The 20,450-nt window shown below is 37.8% G+C and overlaps 1 protein-coding gene across 13 annotated transcripts in view; it reads left to right on the top strand.

Moving 5' to 3' along the window:
• plekha6 (pleckstrin homology domain containing A6) overlaps positions 1-20,450 on the top strand; it is a 94,284-nt gene that overhangs the window by 28,793 nt on the left and 45,041 nt on the right. For 5 of the 13 annotated variants that reach the window (XM_089125121.1, XM_039695087.2, XM_039695085.2 and 2 more), the window contains exons 1-2: positions 2,509-2,861; positions 19,295-19,378. In XM_089125121.1, the coding sequence (XP_088981247.1) occupies positions 2,827-2,861; positions 19,295-19,378 (119 nt within the window). In that variant the 5' untranslated portion in view covers positions 2,509-2,826. Of the gene's footprint in view, positions 1-2,507; positions 2,862-16,496; positions 16,604-19,294; positions 19,379-20,450 lie in introns of those variants that run through there. The other 8 variants (XM_089125118.1, XM_089125117.1, XM_089125115.1 and 5 more) reach the window with 5 other exon arrangements.

Raw genomic sequence — 20,450 nt, 5'->3', positions numbered from 1 at the left:
ATGTCTATATTATTATTGAGTAGTAAATTTGCCTAACTCAAGTGTAAACCCTGATAATTAAAAAAATACAGAATCAATATTATTTATTGGTTTTTCCATCCTTTCTTATTCCTATGCTTTTAAAAATTACAGTCAGATCTGTTTTTCATAAGACAAGAATCCATTTAAAAAACAAAATCCACATTTATACGCATTTATCCTGTTGATGGCCAGCTGGGTTTGGGATGTTTTAGTGTTTTGCCTGGCTCCAGGTCTTGAACCTGAAGTGTTTGTGAGAAGGCTGCCAGAGTGTCTGATAAGAGGGAAGGAGCAATCCTGAAGAATGTGCAATGATACGGCATGGACACTGGTAGAGCTATGTTTGTAGATCTGTCTTAGAATTTTGGAAACAAGTGGCCACATTGCAAGTAAGACTAATAGGACATGCATGGCCATCATACGCCAGGATAAGTTATGAGAACAGTCTTCATTAGAAGTTTGTTTTGGCAGTGAATAGCTGGGACAGAGGCATTGTTTGTGAAAGTTGCAATCACTTACAGGAATCAGAGATGGACTTAAAGTGACAGTTCACCTAAAAATCCTCATGCTGTTCTAAATCCAAACGATTTTCTAGAACTCGTAGCATAGAGATAATAGACAGGATGTTTATGATGCTCTCTTCCATATTTTGGAAGTGAATGCTAACCAGGGGCTGTCAAGGTTCAAAAGCAACCATAAAGGTTGTCCATAAGACTCCTGAGGATGACAGAATGTTCATTTTGGGGAGAAATATCTCTTTAACTGGAGCTATGTTGGGAGCAGGGGAAGATACATTTTGTAGAACTGCTTTGTACACAGCCGATAAACTAATACAAGACGAATGAAATGGTAACATCAGCTAATGTAGCTATCTACACGGTTGTAAATTAACTGTGCTTTGACCTTGGAATTCTTGAAAGGCCAGAATGCTTGTTGCCAAAAGCCCTCATTAGTGTATAAACTGTGGCTGGTAATGGCTTGAAGTTATGGAGCATCCTCAAGAACATTACATCCTGTTACGCACAAATCATCCCATTCTGGTCCTGTAATTACAAATTAATGGAATAACCATTATAGGATTAAAAACTGAACATTGCAGGCCAAAAAAAAAAAAAAAAAAAAATGAAATAGCATTACCAATAATCCCATATGTCATTCCACATACTTTTTTCTCTGACATTATCATTATCATCAGACTACAAAGATCTCAATGCACATGACTACAATGTGGCTTGTCTCACTTTGCAGAAAGCACAGAGATGGAAGCTAGAGGCTAAAAGCTGCCATTAAGCAAAGTTGAATTGGGGAAAATTGAATTGAATTGTTCTCATTTATAGCGCTGTTTGTTTGTATGATCTGTCTGCATTTTTGTATGTACTTATGCAAAATCAGGAGCATTGGAACAAGCAATTTGGAATAAAGTGCACATTATTTAGACTACTTTTATGTTTATTTTTGTAATTGTTGGTACTGTCATCTCCCTTTTTGTTCCACAGAAGAAAAAGTCATGTGGACTTGGAATGAGTTGAAGTGAGTTGATATTGTCAGATTTTTCATTTTCATTAGTAAACAATCATTTAAACTAGGGCTGATAGATGATTGGAATTATGGAAAATAAGGCAATGGTGTAAACACGGCAAACAATTTCTGAAAGCAACTTACGCAGACTGGTTCTGAGCACTAGGTTGTGGAGGAAAACGTAGAGTACCGCATTTTGCAATGTTTTGCCATTGTTTCACTGGATAAATAGCACTGCGTTTGTGTCGCTTAGTAAGAAATTAATTGCACAAAGCAAAAGTTTAAAAAAAAATTGTTAACTGTTATTTAGTGCAGTGTTCATTTCATTAGGGAAATATTGTTTACTGCTGCAGCCAAATAGTACTGCTTTTAAATGAAATTGTATTTACTGTCATGTAGTGTGGTGTTAACTTCAGGCAAATAGCACTGAGATTGCATGTTTGCACTAAAAATAATGAGAATTATTATATTGTACGCTACACATCTCTGCACATTTTTTTTTTGGCGCTGAAAGTGGTGCAACAACTAGCAAACGTCAGTGTGTCTAATTGCTTGTTCCCTTCAACCTTTTGCGGACAGTCTGGACAGTTTGGACAGGACATGATTACACTCCCACAAACCCATTACAACAGATTACAGGGAAGCCCTAGCATCATAGTCCATCCAAACCTCAGATGAATTGCCCTACTTCACCATGTTATGTAACATTCTGCAGCCCATTAGCACTGAAACAGTGGCCCTCATGTTCACTTCCACTATCCTACAGTAGTTGATGTTACAAAAGTATTGCAGGAGTAAGAACAGTCTTTGTTTTTATAACCCATGAGGAATGAGTGACAGGAGGCCACCGAAAGGGTTAAAGGACGTAGTGCCGCCCCAATCAGAGTTAATGATTAGAGTAGAAACAGCACCGCAGAAATGAGGGAGCGGGCAGGGGCTGTGCTGTGGGGGGATTCGTAGTGGAGTATGAGAGAGAGAGAGAGAGAGGGAGAGAGAGCCATTGTGCTTAAATCCAGCTGGTTGCCTCCCTGGGAATGTAATCCATATGTGAGCACGAGTTCAGCTGCAGGAGAAAGAAAAGATATTACCCGCAAAGAAGCGATTGTTTCTGCTTTTCTTGCTTAAATTCCACGCATTCTGGACCCTGGCTCTGGTTCAGCAGCCGACACAAAAAGAGAGATATAGTGTGGAGAAGGACAAAGCGAGAGTTGAAAGAAAGTTGGAGAGGATAAAAACGAAGGCAAAAGGAACAGTAGAGAACAAGATACAGATTAGGGAACCGAAAGAAGAATGAAAGAGGACACACAGGAAGAAGGCGTAGAGAGGTAGGTCATCTAAAGTTTTGTTTTTAGGTTAATGGTGGTTTAGGTGCAGAGGTAGTACTTTGTGCTGGGCTGTTTGGACTACTTCTGGATAGGAAGCAAGAGGAGACCATGTGTTACAGTATGTATGTGTTTGTATCGATGGATAGATGGGGGCGTGGGGCTTCTGCAGGATCCAGAAGCCTGGAATATAGCACCACAACAAAGATCGTTCAATCTTACAGCTTGTTGGTACATGGCATTTTCTGTAAAGTTTGAACTCTTTTGATTCTTGTAAACTTTCATATGTGTGCTTTACTTCCGTGACTTCCTTCACTTTTCATTCAGGAGTAAACTTAGCATTGGTCTCTCTTTCTTGGATAACCAGTTAAATTCTAAATGTGCCCCATGGTTTATTTGCTCAGCGAATTTGTCAAACAATTAATCACCTGAATAGCGCTTTTTTTTTACTGTGGTATTTTTTTTTACTGTGGAGATTATTTGTGTTGCCTGGACTCTCCCTTTGGCCATCTTTGACCAAGAACAAACCAGCTCATCAGTTAACATGCCACCTTGAGGTATTTAAGGTGGTTTAGAGCATGGCTGGTCAACCGGCCTCAACCAACTAATAACCAGATTGGACCAGTAGCATGCTTTTAAAACACAGCTACCTGCTTAAGCCGTATCTTTATACTAAAACTTGTAGAAGTTGTACACTCACAATTAGTTTCTAATGTTTCATACCAGGAAGGTTATGAGGTTTAAGAACCACCTCCTATCCTTAATCCTTCACCTGCTTGTAAAACATTATCAATAATGGCTCAAATCTGTTTACTAAAGGTGTAGCTTCAATAAAATGTCTGGTTGCAAGGATTGGTGAACAAAGTGGGAATGGAGTTTTTCCTTATTATAGTTCCCAGATAGGAAATTTGTGTAGAGTGGGAGTTTGCTTGCATATTGAAGGTGAACCTCCAAGTCTTGATTACTCTTGGGGAAACACAGGGCAGGTCTGACTATTTTGACTAGAAGAACTTCTCTCACTTAAACAGTTTGCTTGCAGTAAAGTTCAAAGCGTGAAATTGCTGCCAGGCAAGAACAATAACTTGCAGAATAAAACAATAAGTCTGGTGGTGTAGAAATAAAACCAAGTACTTAGATTTTAAAGTTCAGTAACTTGCAAGGTTCAGAATGCTAAACAAGGGGTGTCCAATCTTGCTCCTGGAGGGTCAATGTCCTGGAGAGTTTAGCTTCAATCTGCTCAAAACACATTTGCCTGGAAGTTTCAAGCAACCCCAAAGACCTTGATTAGTTGGGTCAGGGGTGTTTGATTTGAATTAGAGATGAAATGTACAGGATAGTAGCTCTTCAGCAGCAGTATTGGTTACCCCTGTTCTATAACTATCCCAAGGTATTTGTATCTGCTAAACGTGGAAAGACCAGTATTCCATGAGGCTCAGTGTTCGGCAAGACTTTAGGTATTGTCTGGAATTATTATTATTATTTTATTTTATTTTTTTGAAAGATTGGAGCCTGCTAGCCTGTTTTGTGTCCTCAACCCTCACCAAAGAGCAAGTATCCAAAGAAAGAAGTGTGTTTAGCCCACTGGAGGTGGTTTTGTGCTCTTGAATGTTCTGGGAATGTACCTCTCCAGCTGGTGTGAGTGTGTACGAGTGACTAGGTCTCATCCATCAATAAGGATTTGTCAGTGGAAAAAACAAGGCCACATTCAGGTGGTTTAAAGTGCTGCTTGAGGCTTCAGGAGTGTCAGGAACGTATCATTTCAATGTATTGTACGTGTCTGAAAGCCATTACCCAGTAGGTTCTTGACAGGCATTGCAGTCTTATCAACATATCTCACATGAAATGTAGACATGCACGTCCTTACCCAGTTTAAAACAAAAGTAATACATACTTGTTGAGTACAAGTGTGTCATCATCTCTCATGTTCCACTGCAATCTTACTATAGGTTATCTAGGAGGGGCATCTGTTGTCTCTGTTGTAGTGTAGCTTGGCCTATTTCTTCTCTGACCTAACAAGGGAACAGATGCACAAATAGGACTTCTGCTGTATGGCCCAAGACCAATCTCATTGGCTTGTAAGTGATCTAGGATGCCATGTCACTTGCCTGTGAGTAATTTTACCTTTTTCAGTTTTCCACATCTAGTTCTTCAAAAACCCCTTCTACTATGTAATTAAATGACACTACTGATCTCAAATCTGCAGGAAAAGACAAATCTTATACCAACAGATTGTAGTCACAATGTGAGTGGTCGACTAAATTTATTCCCTTTAAAATGTCACCACTGACTGCCACATTAAAACTTAAAATTGGTTCACTGTTTTTAAAGGCAATAACACATCTTTTGTAAATGTCTCTTGGGAAACATTTCTGTTCAGGCTAAGGTAAACCCGAAACCAGTCTAATTACAGTATACAGGGACTCCTTAGCTGACTCATTCAGGCAACCCACCAACTAGTCATTTCATTGCAAGTGTCCTCTAAGAAGCACTTACAACTCTGTCATATCTTATTTCACAAAGGTCCCAATAGACTTCCTCTGATAGCTAATTGAGTTCTTGTTTTTTCAATGTTTGATATGTGCTATACACTGGGAGCATGTTAATTACTTAGCTTAGTCCAGAATTGCAAGTAATTGAATGAAAAAGTTGTTCAAACCTAAAATACATCTAAATGTGTTAATTTATTCTTGCTTAGGTTATGGAAACTTTTAATTAGCACTTGTTTCCAGTATTAGCTCGGTTTGATTGATGTCATCACCCAGGGAGTTTTGAACGTTAGTTTGTAAATAGAACTGGTGCTATGTTTTTGCAACTCGCTTATCGCCCTTTAACTTGCATAGAACAATGTACCATGGTAAACATTAGTTCCCTTTCGTTGTCACTCCGAGTTACAGTCGGATGATGACGAATGGAGTTTCGCTTATAAAGCCTATCGACTTCGAATTTTACAAAATGAGCCAATGGCAAAGAAATGCCATGGGTTTGCAGAATTTGCATGGCTCAACTCCGCCCCACCTCATGGGTATGGAAGGAAGACGCTGGCAATATGCAGATATGTTTTTCGCTTCGGAGCCAAGAGTTGCTCTTCACTCCACGGCCATTTGTGACTTCACTGTATGAGATGAGCGACTTTCCGGTGTTGGTGTGACGGCGATCTCTAAGGGAAAACAGGGTTCGCATCCTGAACTATCTCGACGGCTGGCTGATACTAGTCACTCTAGTATGGACTGACTTTATAAAGTATTTTCTTACTTCTTATTAAACAGTCTGTACACTTACAAAGTTCTCAATGCTTTGTTTTGCATGCAGGAACCCTCATTATGTTACTGTGTTAGTGGTTTGGCTATTTTGAGCCTTGTTAGGGGTATTAACTAGCAATTTCTTTTTACTTATTATATGCCCCCATATATACTAGTGTTACTGTATATGCTAAACAGTTTTAGAGATAAAACTCTTTACATTCGATTATCATGAAAACAAATCTCAGAGAATGGTCCAATGTTTTATTAGATCTAAGGTTCTCCTTTAGCGATTTTGGTAAATATTTTGTAAGGGATGTCTTGTGTGCTTGTATTCACGTGATTTATTAAGCTTTTTCAAACATATTCTCATAACCCTAGCAAAGCTGGAATTGTTTTTTTTTTTTTTTTTGTAGTATTGACTTGGGCTAATTAGTGCTGTTGCATTGCATTGAATTTATTTCCACGCAGTTTGTGGAAAGTTAAATTAATTTTCCATCAAAGTTTCAATTTGGCCTCGACTCTAAGTGAGAATGCTTTGTGTTAGCGCAAGGAGGACATTACATGAAATAATTATCGAGGCTGTGGGTGTATTTGGATCCTTTTCAAGCAAAAATACAATGGCTCATATCCTACTCTTATCTGTGAATTATTATAGTTGTGTTTACATGAAACCCACCATAGCATAGCGAGCTCTGGAAACATTTTGAGTGTATGTCATTTGGATTATGGCATGTGTGCAAATTTTGATCTGAATAAATTGAGAAAAACTTTAATTTCTCTTGTATTCATCAGCAGTGAGATCATTATATTGCTAAATAACTATATTGTCAGACACAGTGTCATGGAAAGTGCAAAATAATTCAAAACACTTTCTACTGGCCATATGTGTAGTTTTTGAATTACTTTATGATACTAATATATATTCTGGTCAAGCTCAAACACTTTATTAATTTATGGCAGAGTATTTAAACAGTGTCAAGAAAAATATAAAGAAATGATGTGATATAAATAATAAGTAAATGTTTATATATAAAATAAAATAAAAAATACTTATTTATTTTTGAATTTAGATTAGGAAGGAGAAAAATACCGGTGTTTTCTCTTTTTTTTAATCTTAGCTTATGGATTCTTACATGTATCACACTGACAGATTAACTTTTTTTTTTTTCTTGCAATCAAAGTTTGGAAGGAAATGGACTTTTTATAAATCTAATAAACTGTCGCTTTTGTACATTTGGTCCCCAAAGCATTTTAAAAACTGCACTCAACCACACAGCTGTCACCTTGGGGAACAGGAACCGTGCACTTTCCAACAATATTATTTGATTGAACTGAATTGTTTTTTATTGATCGCCTGCCTTTTGTGGACGTATGTTTCAGGTTTACAAATCTAATGCAAACCTGGTATTAACTAGCTTGTTAAGCTCTTTATGTTCACTTCGGACTCCCCATGTAGTGCACTGTTGTTTTGCAAAATTGTGATGTTGAAATCTGGATTTGTCTGAAGTTGTAATTGTGTTTGTGTCTCTGAGATGCAGGTCAAAGGATACATTCTTCGTATGAAGTTGTGTTGGCGTGTGTGTACTTACATTTTTTGCCTTAACCACAGTCTCAGTCTTAAGCCATGTCTTGTGGTTGGGGATTTGCTAACTCCCTTGTGTTCCTAAAAGGATATTGCCTCATTCTTAATCTCTTGTCTCAAGTGTACAAGGTCCTTGATGGACCTTAAGTTTAAGGTTCCTGCAACTCACAAGAGGTTACGAGAGCATTTTTCCAAAACAAATATGTTACATTAGCTTAACAACAATGTCCTATATATATTTCCTCTAATCCTATAGTATGCTATTTATTGTTATTAAAAAAAAAAATCAATATTAAAAATTATAATGTTACAGTTTTATTTTGACTAATTCTTTTTTATAAAACTCCTATTGGACATTACTCTCAACATAATACTTAATTCTGATTATACAACATTTTTCTAAAAATATATATTTTTTTAACAATATGGTGTTAAAATGTTGCTTGTTTGGAATTACTAATTTGACAAATTAAATTAGTTTAATTACAAACAATAACTACAACTTTGAAAACTTTTATAACTGAATCACAAACTTGTTGTGATTTATAGGATTACGCTGTACAATGTTTTAAGCTGATATTATTGTAAAGGAGACATGGACGTAATATTGAGACAGGCAAGTTTTACTTTCACGTTTTGTCTTTGCCCTGGTGAGCATAAGATACTTCTTTTAAAAACTGTAAAAAATATCTTACAGATCCCAAACTTTTAAATGGTAGTGTATGTTACAAAAGAAAAAACCTTTGGACATAGTAAGTCTACACACATGATAGTATTCTCTCTTATAGCAGTTATAAAAGCGGTGTTGTATTTTTGCCAACAGAAGGATTCAATTACCCATATCTCCTGATTTTACTGTAGCACCTGCACCTCCATCAACACTTGACTGATTTCTGCTTCAGTCAGGGCAGCGAATGCCAACTTTATTCATTCTGTCAAATCTAAATTTACGCACAGACCTTTTTGAAGTGTGACAGAGGGTCTTCCTATGATCCTCCTTTTATAATGAAGCTCCTATTGTTTGTTTAAATGAAGCAGCAGGATGTGGCACAATTATCTGGCTAAAATCATAAATGACATAATGATCAGTGTTATCATAAAGCAACGTGTTTTATTGGAATCATAAATGTGCATATATCAGTGTAGAGTCGAAATGTTTGCCAGGTCTCTTCTTAGTACGTAAACATACACAGTTCCACCTGAAATTTCAGGAATATCATATACACTGTTGAGCAATGAATCTCACAGATGAAAGCAAGCACAGCTCAGCAATGTTCTGGAAGGTATTGTTTGACTTGGTCAGGGAGAGCACGGTGCCCGTCTGTGTTTATATCTCCAATAGAGAGAGAGAGAGAGAGATGGATTTGAGCTTCGGCCAGCAAACCTGACAGTGCATGGGCACTAAACACTCTCCACTGCTGTGATGTCATCTGGGTGTGTCTAACAGATTTACTGTCTGCTGGACGGATAAAAGGGATATTCGTCCCGTCCTGTTAGAAACCAATCTTCCTATTTTTCTTCCTATCATTTTACCAAACCGTCATGTAAGCTTTGTGTTTTTGTGGCTCGGAGCAAGTTTCACCCATGTGATTTATCCCGCCATTGGGTGTACGTTAAATATTTCATCATTTATTGAGTCTGTGGCAGGCTGTGTGAAACTACTCACAATCAAACTACTAAACAAAATAGACAGTGGTGATAAAGCCTGAGTTATGAGTTTATTGTAAATTTTATTACTTTAAAATTTCATTACTGTATAGCTTGCAGCGTAAACATTTTCATTGCAACAGGGCTACCTGAGTATTAAAGAGATGTATCACCTAACAATGAAAATGTGGTTATTTATTTATAGCCTCATGTCAGCCTCATGTTGTATGCAAGTATTCTTTTTTCAATCTCTTCAGTCAATCTCAAAATGAAAATGAAAACTGAACAAAAATTTAAAAGAAGAAACACCATAAATGCATGAAAATGTGGTCTGTATATATAATTATTATTAATAATATATATATATATATATATATATATATATATATATATATATATATATATATATATATATATATTGTGCACCAAGTGATTTGTTTTGTGTGAGAAACCAACCAAAATTGAAATCATATTCTCTGTGTTTTTGGAATTCGAAAGGTATGGTCAGTATGGAAAGAGTTTCGTAAATATCTATCAGAACGTTTTACTTTCATGTTCCACAGAAAACAAACTGCAAATGTGTTTGTCACGACATGAGGGTGAGTAAAATGACTGATTTTCTGGTGAATTCTTTTCATCTAAAGTCAGGAATTAAATGCTTTTACATTAGGTGAAAAGTAGTTTAATGGATGGCCTCATACCACGCTGAGTGCACTACTCAATGGGATAGTCTTGAGAGAAGGCTTTGTCAGCAGCCATTTTCTACATTGTGCATTGATCCATTTGGGTGAGTCTTAACAATCAATACTCACCGCAGCCCCATCATTAATTAGACACAGGTAAATTTCCCCACCTCTGCTCTTTTCTTTCTAGTACTGATGCTTTCTCTCTCTCTCTCTTCCTCGTTCTCTCACTGTCTTTATTGCTCTTTCTCTCGACTATGAGATTACACTCGTTGAAGGCATGGAGCCCTGGGCAGCTCTTGGCAGTCAGAAAATGTAACCTTAGCTTTGAAGAACATGAAGGGAAGTAGTGGGAAACTCCCTTCAGTTCCCATGATGCCTCCCCCTGAGGACAGCCCACTAAGAGAAAATGTATAAACTGCTCTAGAATCACCCACTCTTGTTTACTGCAAAAAAAGAAAAGAAAAAAATATTTAGTCGTGTTTTCCTATTCTTAAACCAAGATAAATTTGCTTGAGGATTATCCCTTTTTTTTCTTTTGTACCGAACAGCCCCTGGCTTTAATATCTCAACCTTGAAAGGAAACATGTTCCTTTCAACTCGTATAAGAGCTGTATTCAAAGAATGTGTCTTGAATTGAAGTTGTTCTTGTTTTAAACATCATCCTCACTTCATTTTGATTTATGTAGCCTAGACTATACTATTCAAAAGTTTGATGTCAGTACTTAAAAAAACGAGTATGCTAATACAAGACTATCGAAAATGTACAATAACAAATGCACATAAAATAACATTATGATGTCCAGAAATCAATTTCTAGAGTACATTCATTTTACTTTATCAACATAAAGAAAATCTCATGTTTAGTTTCATCCTTATATACTATATTGTATTAAAGTAGATGTAAGTATTTAAAATGATATGGTGAGTCTTTAAGTCAGTGAATATATACATATGAAGAGTTCAGATGCAAAAGCCTCTAAATGCCATTTGAAATTTTCTTCTTTAATGATGATTTTTATCAAACTTGTATATTTAAGTTCAGCAATTTCACTTAAATAACAATTAATAGGTAATTATCATTGCCATTTAAGTGAAATCACTGAACTTAAATATACAAGCTTGATAAAAATCATCATTTTAGAAGAAAATTTCAAATGGCACTTAGAGGCTTTTGCATCTGAACTCTTCATATATATACAGTTAGTGCTTGTGTCCTAATGGAGTGGCGGTATATGGTACGGTAGGTATTTTTTGGAGAGGCTAGTAGCATTGAAAGCGATCCCATCCTCCCTTCAGAGCGTCTCAAAAAGCACGCCTCCTCCAAATCACATGAATGCGCACAGTCAGAGCAAACAAAAGCATCGTGAGAGACGGTGTTAAACTACCTCATGTCTAAAAGCAAGTAACATTACAATAATGATGAAAATAAACTACTTAAAGAGCACTGGCCTGTAGGCTACCACCTGACTGCTGCAGATTAATTTTGCCATTGATAGTGTTGCAGTTGAAACGCATAAATTCGAGTCACAAACCACTTCGTGTATAACGTCGCAGGTTTCCATATCTTCCAAATGACAGCAATTATGGTGTGAACGAGGCATAAGCTCATTGTTTTGGTTCAGGAGGAACTGTAAAAGGTGGCTGCTGTTTGTTCGTGGTGGTCGGTGACTGATGTGTGTGTAACTGCACGTGACACGTCCAACATTAGTTATCCTGTGCCACACATTTTGCTTACGTTTAAGGGCCCTGTCTCTGACATCCTCAGAGCAGGATGAGTCATTGCATGCGAGTGTGAACACGTGTGTGCAATCTCAGGATTGCTGTTGCTAGGAAAACGGCTGAAAAACCACATCTGCTCTTTCTCACTTCTCCAAGAAAACCAAGTTTTAAACGACCATGAGTGATTTAAAGCAGTAATTGACAGCGTCATATCATTATTATCCATTATTCATTCAGTCTATGATATCTATTTCTATTCACGTACATAGTCTCTCTACAGATATTAGGATGCCTTTCGCTCCGTCTTTTCATTGAAATAGACTCAGCGGAAATGTTGCTGTTGTGAGCTTCAGAAAACTGCCAGTGATCAGCGCATCGCTTTGTGGTTCGCTGTGCCATTCTGCCGCTGCAAGCTCATTGGAGGCAGCACTCAAGTGTAATTATTCATCCCCCATCCCTCCCTCCTTTCCTCCCATCGTCCCTCCAACCCACTCTCGTCTTTCTTCCCACTCATCCTCTGGCAAGCGGGCTGGCGGTGAGGATGTGGTCGCTGTGATGTGGCAATTGTGATGTTGCTTGCCGCCACCATCTTGGTGGTGATGAGGTCAGAGGTTTGTGTTGCGATTGCATCATCTCGTAACAATGACAGAAAGAATGAAAACACACGTGCGCACATTTATCTGCACAGCCACGTACAAGCACATCCCGCTCAGCACTGTCCTGTCTAATTAACATCTTTTTAACAATGTGCATTAGAATGACATCACAGATACGTTTAACAGTGTAATTGTTCTTCCCTTTGTGGTTTAATGGAAGTCCATGAGCCAGTGTGAGGCAGTTCTTTGCACTCATTTTTTTTTTTTTGCTTTATCTGACCTGTCTGATGCAATGACAGGGAGATGAGAAGCTTAATCCTGCTGTGCCATGCTCCTCGTTTCTCTCTATATGGCAGGGGAACAAGAGACTGTCAGGTTTAATGCTGGATTTGCTCTCAGCTGAAACCTGAAAACCTGTTTGTGTGCTGAACAACAGTAGCCAAAATACGGTGGTTCCTTTTACAGGAGCACGGTAGACCTGACATCATGAAATACTAGCTGTGATGTTCATGGGTATCTTGTCAAACATGTTGTTGGGTGTGTTTTAACGGTCTCAAGCACACAAAAATATAATAAATACCCTTAAATACTCTATAAATGTGACAAATACAGTGGCACCTGACAGCTGAGTCTTCTATTTTGCATGTTTTTAATGTGATGCAATGTTTTTCATTGCAAATTACGTTACCAGCTGGACAATTTGAGTGAAACATTGACATTTACATTAATTTCAAAGCTTTTTTGTATTTGGTTTGAACCGTGTTTGCTTTAATGATGGCATGGTTTGAGATGTATTTTTTGCTTCAGTGGAACCAAGAACATCTGACTGTCAATGATCAATGTCCAAATTTTAATTATTGGCCTATGATTGTAACGTTCAGTTTTAGTTTCACTGTTCCTGTTTGAGTTCCTAGTTATATTCCCTGTTTGTTTGTTAGTTTCCATAGTTCATAAATCTATCACACCTGTTCGGTTTTACACTAATTACTTCCCATGTATTTAAGCCCTGAGTTTTCCTTTGTGTTTTTGTCTGTTATCATCAAGGTTGTTGTGGTTCTGTTTAAGGTTATCTCCTGAGCGTTTCCATTGTGGATTTATTCAGTTTAAAAAATATAAATAATAATAATAATAATACTGTTACTGTTACAATAAAACTGTTAGTTTTGTTTGACGTGTTTAGTTAGATTTTAAATATTATTTTAATATTTTTTATTCAGTTCAAAAATATTCAGTATTTAAGTATTTTAATGATTCTTTGTTTTAGATTTTTCAAACCCATTTTATCATTTATCATTTTACATTAGATTTTAAATTCCACATTTTCAAAATTCCATGTTCTCACCCCACAGTATTTTTTATTTTATTTATTTATTTACATATTCAAACCTTAGTGTTGACAGCAAATATTATGCTATGACTCAAAATTGACAAAAATAACAATACGGAAATGAGTAGACATAATCATTCTTGACTGTAATCATAATTCCACCCCTGCACAAAACAAACCGCATATTGTCTGCGGTGTTGTTCCCAGATGATCTCTGAGTGGGTGCTGTTAGTGGAGACCACGTCATACGAACCATTTGGGTCCCGCAAGCGCAGATGACAAACTGGCTCCCTGGGTGACCTTCACTCTTTCACCACAAGGACGCTTTTAGTTCGAGTGTGTAGCTCTCAATACTAAGCACAGCACTGAAGGACATTTTTTTTTTTTTTACAGCACTAACGCAGCAGGTAAATTGTTAGCAAATGGATGTGCTGTTTAGACTCAGCATGCCACGTTTCATCCTATACAGCTAAAACCAGACACATTACAGGCTTGTATGGTACATTCCATACCAGCTCTGTCTTATGGTTAAATGAATGCTTGCTCTTTATATCCAAGGTTTAAGGAGGGATAATGGCAGAGGAACGAATGCTTAAGTCTTTCAAATCACAATATGAATTAGCAGGAATGCAAATAAGCTTGCAGGCTTAGTTTAAATATTCAAGAGTTAAATTAAAACACAACAAGCAAGAGATGGAGATTGGGTTTGAAAATTCAGGGTAAAAAGAGGGTATCAATATGTAGGTAATCCCCTCAGGGGGGCAGGTAAGCTGCCTCCGTCTCTTTGTATGTGTCCCTGTCATATCTGTGTACAGTGGGGGGATGTGGTACAGAGACCATCTGGTGAGACCACATATAATGGAAGCCCACTGATAGACGAACTGGGATGACCGCCATGTGTTTTCAGCAGAGTTGACAGCTCTGACATACCTTTATGAGGTAAAGCGTTTCACTGACCTCAGCAGATGCCGGGTGCTTCTTTTATATATACAGTACATAGGCAGATGCAATATATTTATCTAGTTTGTACACTATTTTTGATAGTGACTATGGAAAGATTATTATGTAATAAAAGGATTAAAAATAATAACTAAACAGATTTAGCAGAGAAGTAGTTAACTTCGAACAACATTTTTACACTTTCTGAAAGAAAATTGCTTGCCTGTATAAAAATTACTGCAGTGCAACTGCACCCAATGTTAGACTGTTGTGGATGGTTGCCAGGGCATTGCAAAGTCCTCCAGGGGGATGTTTGGAAGCTGCTACATGAATTATCAGTGGTTGATAGGGGGTTCTGGGTGATTACCAGGTTCTGAGGGGTTGCTATTGAGTTCTAGAGGGTTGCTAGATAGTTGCCATTGGGTAGGTGGCTTCTAGGGTGTTCTAAGTGATTGGATGGTTGCTAGGTGGTTAATGGTGGTCCAGAGCAATTGCTTGGTTGTTCTGGGTAATTACTAGGGTATACACATGAGTTTTCAAGGGTGTTTTGGATTGTTGCCAGGATGTTCTGTGTTACTCTTAGGTCTCTAGGAGGATTCTAAGGTGTTCTTGAGTTCATGGGTGATTGCTATTGGGTTCTGGATGATTATAAGGGTATTCAGGGGGTTGATAGGGTGTTCTACATGATTGCTATTATAGTGCAGGGTTCCTCAAATCTTGTCTTGGAGGGCCAATGCCCTGGAGAGTTTAGCTCCAACTCTCATCAAACACACCTGAACAACCTAATCAAGGTCTTCAGGATCACTAGAAAATCACAGGTAGGTGAGTTTGATCAGGGTTTGAGCTAAACTCTGCAGGGCAGTGGTCCTCCAGGACTGGATTTTAGGAACCCTGCTATGGGTTCCTTGGGATTTCTTGTGGGTTGTTGCTAGATGGCTGCTAGGGATATTTAGATGGCTGTAGTAGGTGGTTGCTTGGGTGTTCTGAGTGGTTGTTAAATTATTTTTTACTAGGTCAAGTGAAAAACGATGGGATTATTCTGGTCTCTTGATAAGGCCAATCCTTACTCTATGGGATTTATTAAAATCCGCCAACATATGAAAAATACCTGATTTAGACAGTAAAGTGTCATTCATGATGAGACACAAGTCAAAGTTTAATACTTAAGGTAAGGGTCCTGCACTAGTAATAGTGATACTTGCCTGATTTCCATATCTTTTCTGTAGCTACCCAGGAATCCTGCTTTACTCAGAGATAAATGATTGAGTCATTAGAGTGGGGGGAATATCACTGGGTATATATCCATAGACAATATTAAAGGGGATTTGACGTGTGAATATATATGACAAAATTACATTTTAATATGCCAGACTCTTGCTTGGTGCTTTTAATGTTGAGCTTGTCCCAGTGAAAGATACAGATCTAATGATTTGGTGTGGCAGTGATCTGTGAGTCTCTGGGTAAGGCTCGGCAGGGGGCGGATGCAGATGCAAAGCCGTCTACCTGAGTGGGTAGCGACTTTTGTTTTTTACCTTGGCCACTCCCCTTCACCACATCCAAGGCTGTCATGGCCGTCCCAGGGGAGTTCTGGTCATAATTTCTCCTCGGGTAGGCTTGGGGGTAGCATCTACATCTCAATCTGATCTGTGATAGGAGGCCCCACGTGTGTGAGGGAGAGAGAGAGAGAGAGTCCGACAAATCCAAATAAGCTGAGCTGAGCAGATCTAGAAGGCAAGAGAGCCAGAATGAGATATAGAGGTTGAGCAAGTGAGAGAGAGAGAAGGAGGGAGAGAGAGAGAGAAGCTGGCTGGCTGGCAACAGCACACATGCTCAAGGAGAGAAAAGAGGACAGCAATTATTGTATCCAACACCCTACAGCTCCTGCAATAAAGGCTCGCTGTTGCCGGCATCACAAACCTGCTATTCTCTCCACCTGGCCTCATCCCACTGACTTATATGATTGATCCGGGGGAAAATGCTGAAGTTCCGCGCGGACCGGCGAGTGAGGTAGGTAAGGCAGGATGTTGGGAGAGAGTTTATAGCGGCAGCCAGCAGTGTGAGGGGAAACTCTGAGCTGGAGGTCAGGCAGGACTGCAATGCAGTGCTTGCTTTCTCGTGGACCATCTTTACAAGATATTGAGGTTTATTTGTGTAAAGTTTGCGTGTTTTGTTACCAGTGCATGTGTTGGCACCTCATTTGTGTCCTTGCTGGATTCCAGCGTGGTTCCGTTTACATGCTCCATTCCGATTCTGGTAAATCATTTCTTGTTTGCTAACAACTCAATCATTGATTGGTGGTCATATTAGCAACGGTTATAGCAGATTAATGCCTTGTGCCTCTATGTAGGTTTATAGGTTACACACGAGCGACCGTGCTCAGTGGCAGGACCACATTGGAGCGCGCACACGTGCACTCACACACCTCAACCTGATTTCAGTGGCTAGGCTGTTATGCTAGATTTGTTTAAGTGTGTGTCCTCTGGTGTTATATGGAACACAGAGCTCTGGTGTGTGTACCTTTTTGGTGTCAAGAGGTGGATGCCTTCAGCATGAGTGTATTCTTGGCTTGTGCTTCTTGTCCCCGACCTATCAGGCCACATGTATTGTGTGTCGGTGTATACAGAGGCTACACAGACTTTGAGTTCTTGTGTTATCCTTAAGTGGTTGAATTTGGCTTATTGTTCGAGTACACAGTGCAACATCACTGAAGTCTGCTGTATGTTGGAAAAACATCAAACTGAAGAGATAGGACTATAGGAAGATGGATATAAGGACCTTAAGTCTAGTGTTTTTTCAGTAGATCCAAGAAACAGGCTTTTCACACTTGAAATTATTAAACAAGATTGATTTTTAGCCCATGCTTAATGCTGGGTTATCTTGTGCCATCTTAATGCACAGATTGGTTGTGCGCAGTCAGGTTTTCATATTCCTCATTGTAAATGCGTTACCATAGAAGTTAAATTTCTTATTTGCATATTTACAAGGTTATTGTCATTAGACAAGTGAAGCATGTGATTTGTACACTTGTGGAAATGTCGGCGCATAAATTCGCTAATACTGCTGGCAATGTTTTTAACTGTTTCTCTCAGACAGTGAAACTAAACAGAGTATGAACATTTGTGAAATTATGTAGCAAGAATTGCTTAGTTTATTAGTTGTTGGTTGCAATCAGGGCGTAACATGTTAGCACCCTCACAATTTAGTCTGTGGCTCAAACAGTAGCTAGCAAATGCAATACTTGATGTAATTTTAAGTTGTTATGGACAAAAACATCTCCCAGTTGTGTAAATATACATATTTAGCACTTTGGATCAAGTTAGCACAACATTTAGCAGGGCTTCCTAATCTAGGGTTAAAAGTGCTAACACCCATTCAGTGTAAAGTATTAACTCAAAGTTGAAAGTATTCTTAACCCTGGGTTAACTTCTATTTAACACCGGGTTAAGCAAAAGCCTTGTAGTGGTCATTGGTTCATGTTAGCTTAGCGATCATGTCTGGTTTAAATATAGGTTTAACTCTAGCTAGTTGTTATCTTCATGTGAAACTCACTATATTTCACAAGCAAAAACAATAAATGCATTAAATTAATTGTCTTTACTTATTTACAGTACATTTACCATTCCAGACAGGTAAAATCAATACTAAATGCAAATGATGAAATACAATTAGCCATATACTGTGATTAAGCATAGGTGAATAAACTTAAAAAATAAATAGGAAATATTTTCCTCTCCCTTTTAAAAGTTTATAAGTCTATGTATTTTATTGTTGGTGTCAAAGGCTGTGCATCCAATACTGTGTTGGGACACCACTTAATCAGTGTTATTATTAGTATTATAATATTAATTTGAGATTTTATTTTTATATTTTCACTTTTCATTTTATTTTAAGTTTAAGTAGCTCATTTTGTTATGTGGTTCCTAAAGCAAAACAAGTCTAAATTTGACCCTCACTGTAGCATGCCTAAAATTATACCTTATGGCCTGGATCTTTTATACTGTAAATGCTAGTTTTGATTTGATTTCTGTGTTTTCATGGTTCTCTGAGAGAAACAGTAGCCAAACCCAAAGAAAATGTATTTGCTTGTTCCCGCTTCTGCAGTTGTAATATCAATAGCCAGAAAAATGACACGCAGCAATGAAAACACTTGTAGGATTTACACCCGAGAGACAAGCTTCAAGCGCACATCCACAGGGAGAACACACGAGCCGAGGTCAGAGAAAGTGTGACAGGAAGTTGAACTCCAAGCTTCATTGGGTTTTATATGGACAAAGACATGTCTTTTCTGAATATAGACTGCATATAATAGGTGTGTATGAACTCTGACATGTTTTTGTTCAAAAATTGTTCATTTTGATATTTTGGCATTGAGTGCAAATCTGTCCACACTTAACACGCTCTTTCACAAGCTCTGACAGCCATTCATTTCCACAGCATGTGGACTTACAAAGAAAGTGGCCGTGTATTGATCGGACATGATGTTGTAATGCTGAATTATTAATAAAGAAGGGATGTGCCTGCTGTGAAACAGGTTTGAAGCCATAAGAACGAGTTTGGGAGCACCTTAAACAAATGTAAAATCAGTTCCAGCTGCTTTTGGCTTGAAATTGTTCTAGACTGTTTTTGAAAGATTGTTTTGGCTGGTTTATAATGCGTTTGTCAATCAGTCTGAAAAGTGTCTTTTTTTCGTATTTTCAGTCAAAATGACCCTAACGGAACTGTTGGACACCAGCAAGTGATCCAGACGTACCTGGAAGATAACGGACCTTTGAAGCCCTTGCTGTGAGTGATCTTTTGTTTATTCTTTTGTAAATATGCCGTTAGATTTATAGTGCCTTTGCCTTTGAATAAGAGTTTGTATTGTGAAAAGCATTTCAGCTTGGAAACATACCTTGTTGTTTTTATTATAACAAACTAACCAAGGGTCGTCTTTCAAAAAAGACCGTAACTATTCCGTTCAGTCCAAAGGGCTCACAAACTCATTCATGTAACCATTTTTGTCTGGCTGTGGTACCAATCCTCATGATAGATTGTAAATGCAACATCAAAAAATGTAGGGTCGGAGAAATTTCTTTTTTTAAGAAATTAGTACTTGTATTCATCAGACACTTTCAATTGATCAAAATGTGTTCCTTTTTTATTAATGCTGCTATTTTTTTTTTACTTTCTATTCATCAAAAGAATCCACAAAAAATAATTGTACGCAAAACTGGTTTCAACATTGATCATATAAGAAATTATATATAAGTTATACATATTATAAGAAACTTATATAAGTTTCTTGAGCACCAAATCAGCCTTTTAGAATGATTTCTGAAGGAGCATGTGACACTGAAGACTGGAGTAATGATGCTGAAAATTAAGCTTTGACATCATAAATTTAAAAATTTTAATTTGAAATATTACAAGTAAACAAGTCAGTAAACAAGTCACAAAAAAGTCAGTTTACTTAAAACATGGTGTTCCCAACAGTCAGTCAGTGTCACTCATGTAATACTAGTGTAAATAATCAACTCGCATTGAAAATGAATAACATCTGGCTCGTTGTTTCTGAAAATGTCAGTGTGAACGCCCCAAAGGAGATGAGGAGACAGAAAAACAGTTACTTGTCAGACCAGCCCTGTTCTGTCTGGCTTTTTGTATAATAGTCTCTATACAATAATTGTGCACTTGCTTGCGGAAACATAAATACAAACAAATGGTGATGTCAGGATAAATGACGCTGAGAGCATTTTATTAATTAGTTTTAAGCTGCATCAGATAACAGGTGGAGGATAAACGTGTCAGAATTTCCTTGATTTCCTCTATAAATTTAGTAAAACGTTCCTCCAGGACAATGAGAATGCACTTACCT

The sequence above is a fragment of the Pimephales promelas genome, chromosome 21 (assembly GCF_988280905.1).
Source record: "Pimephales promelas chromosome 21, fPimPro1.hap1.1, whole genome shotgun sequence".
NCBI lineage: Eukaryota > Metazoa > Chordata > Actinopteri > Cypriniformes > Leuciscidae > Pimephales > Pimephales promelas.
The sequence above is the reverse complement of the archived record's forward strand: the minus strand, read 5'-3'. Positions and strand labels throughout refer to the sequence as shown.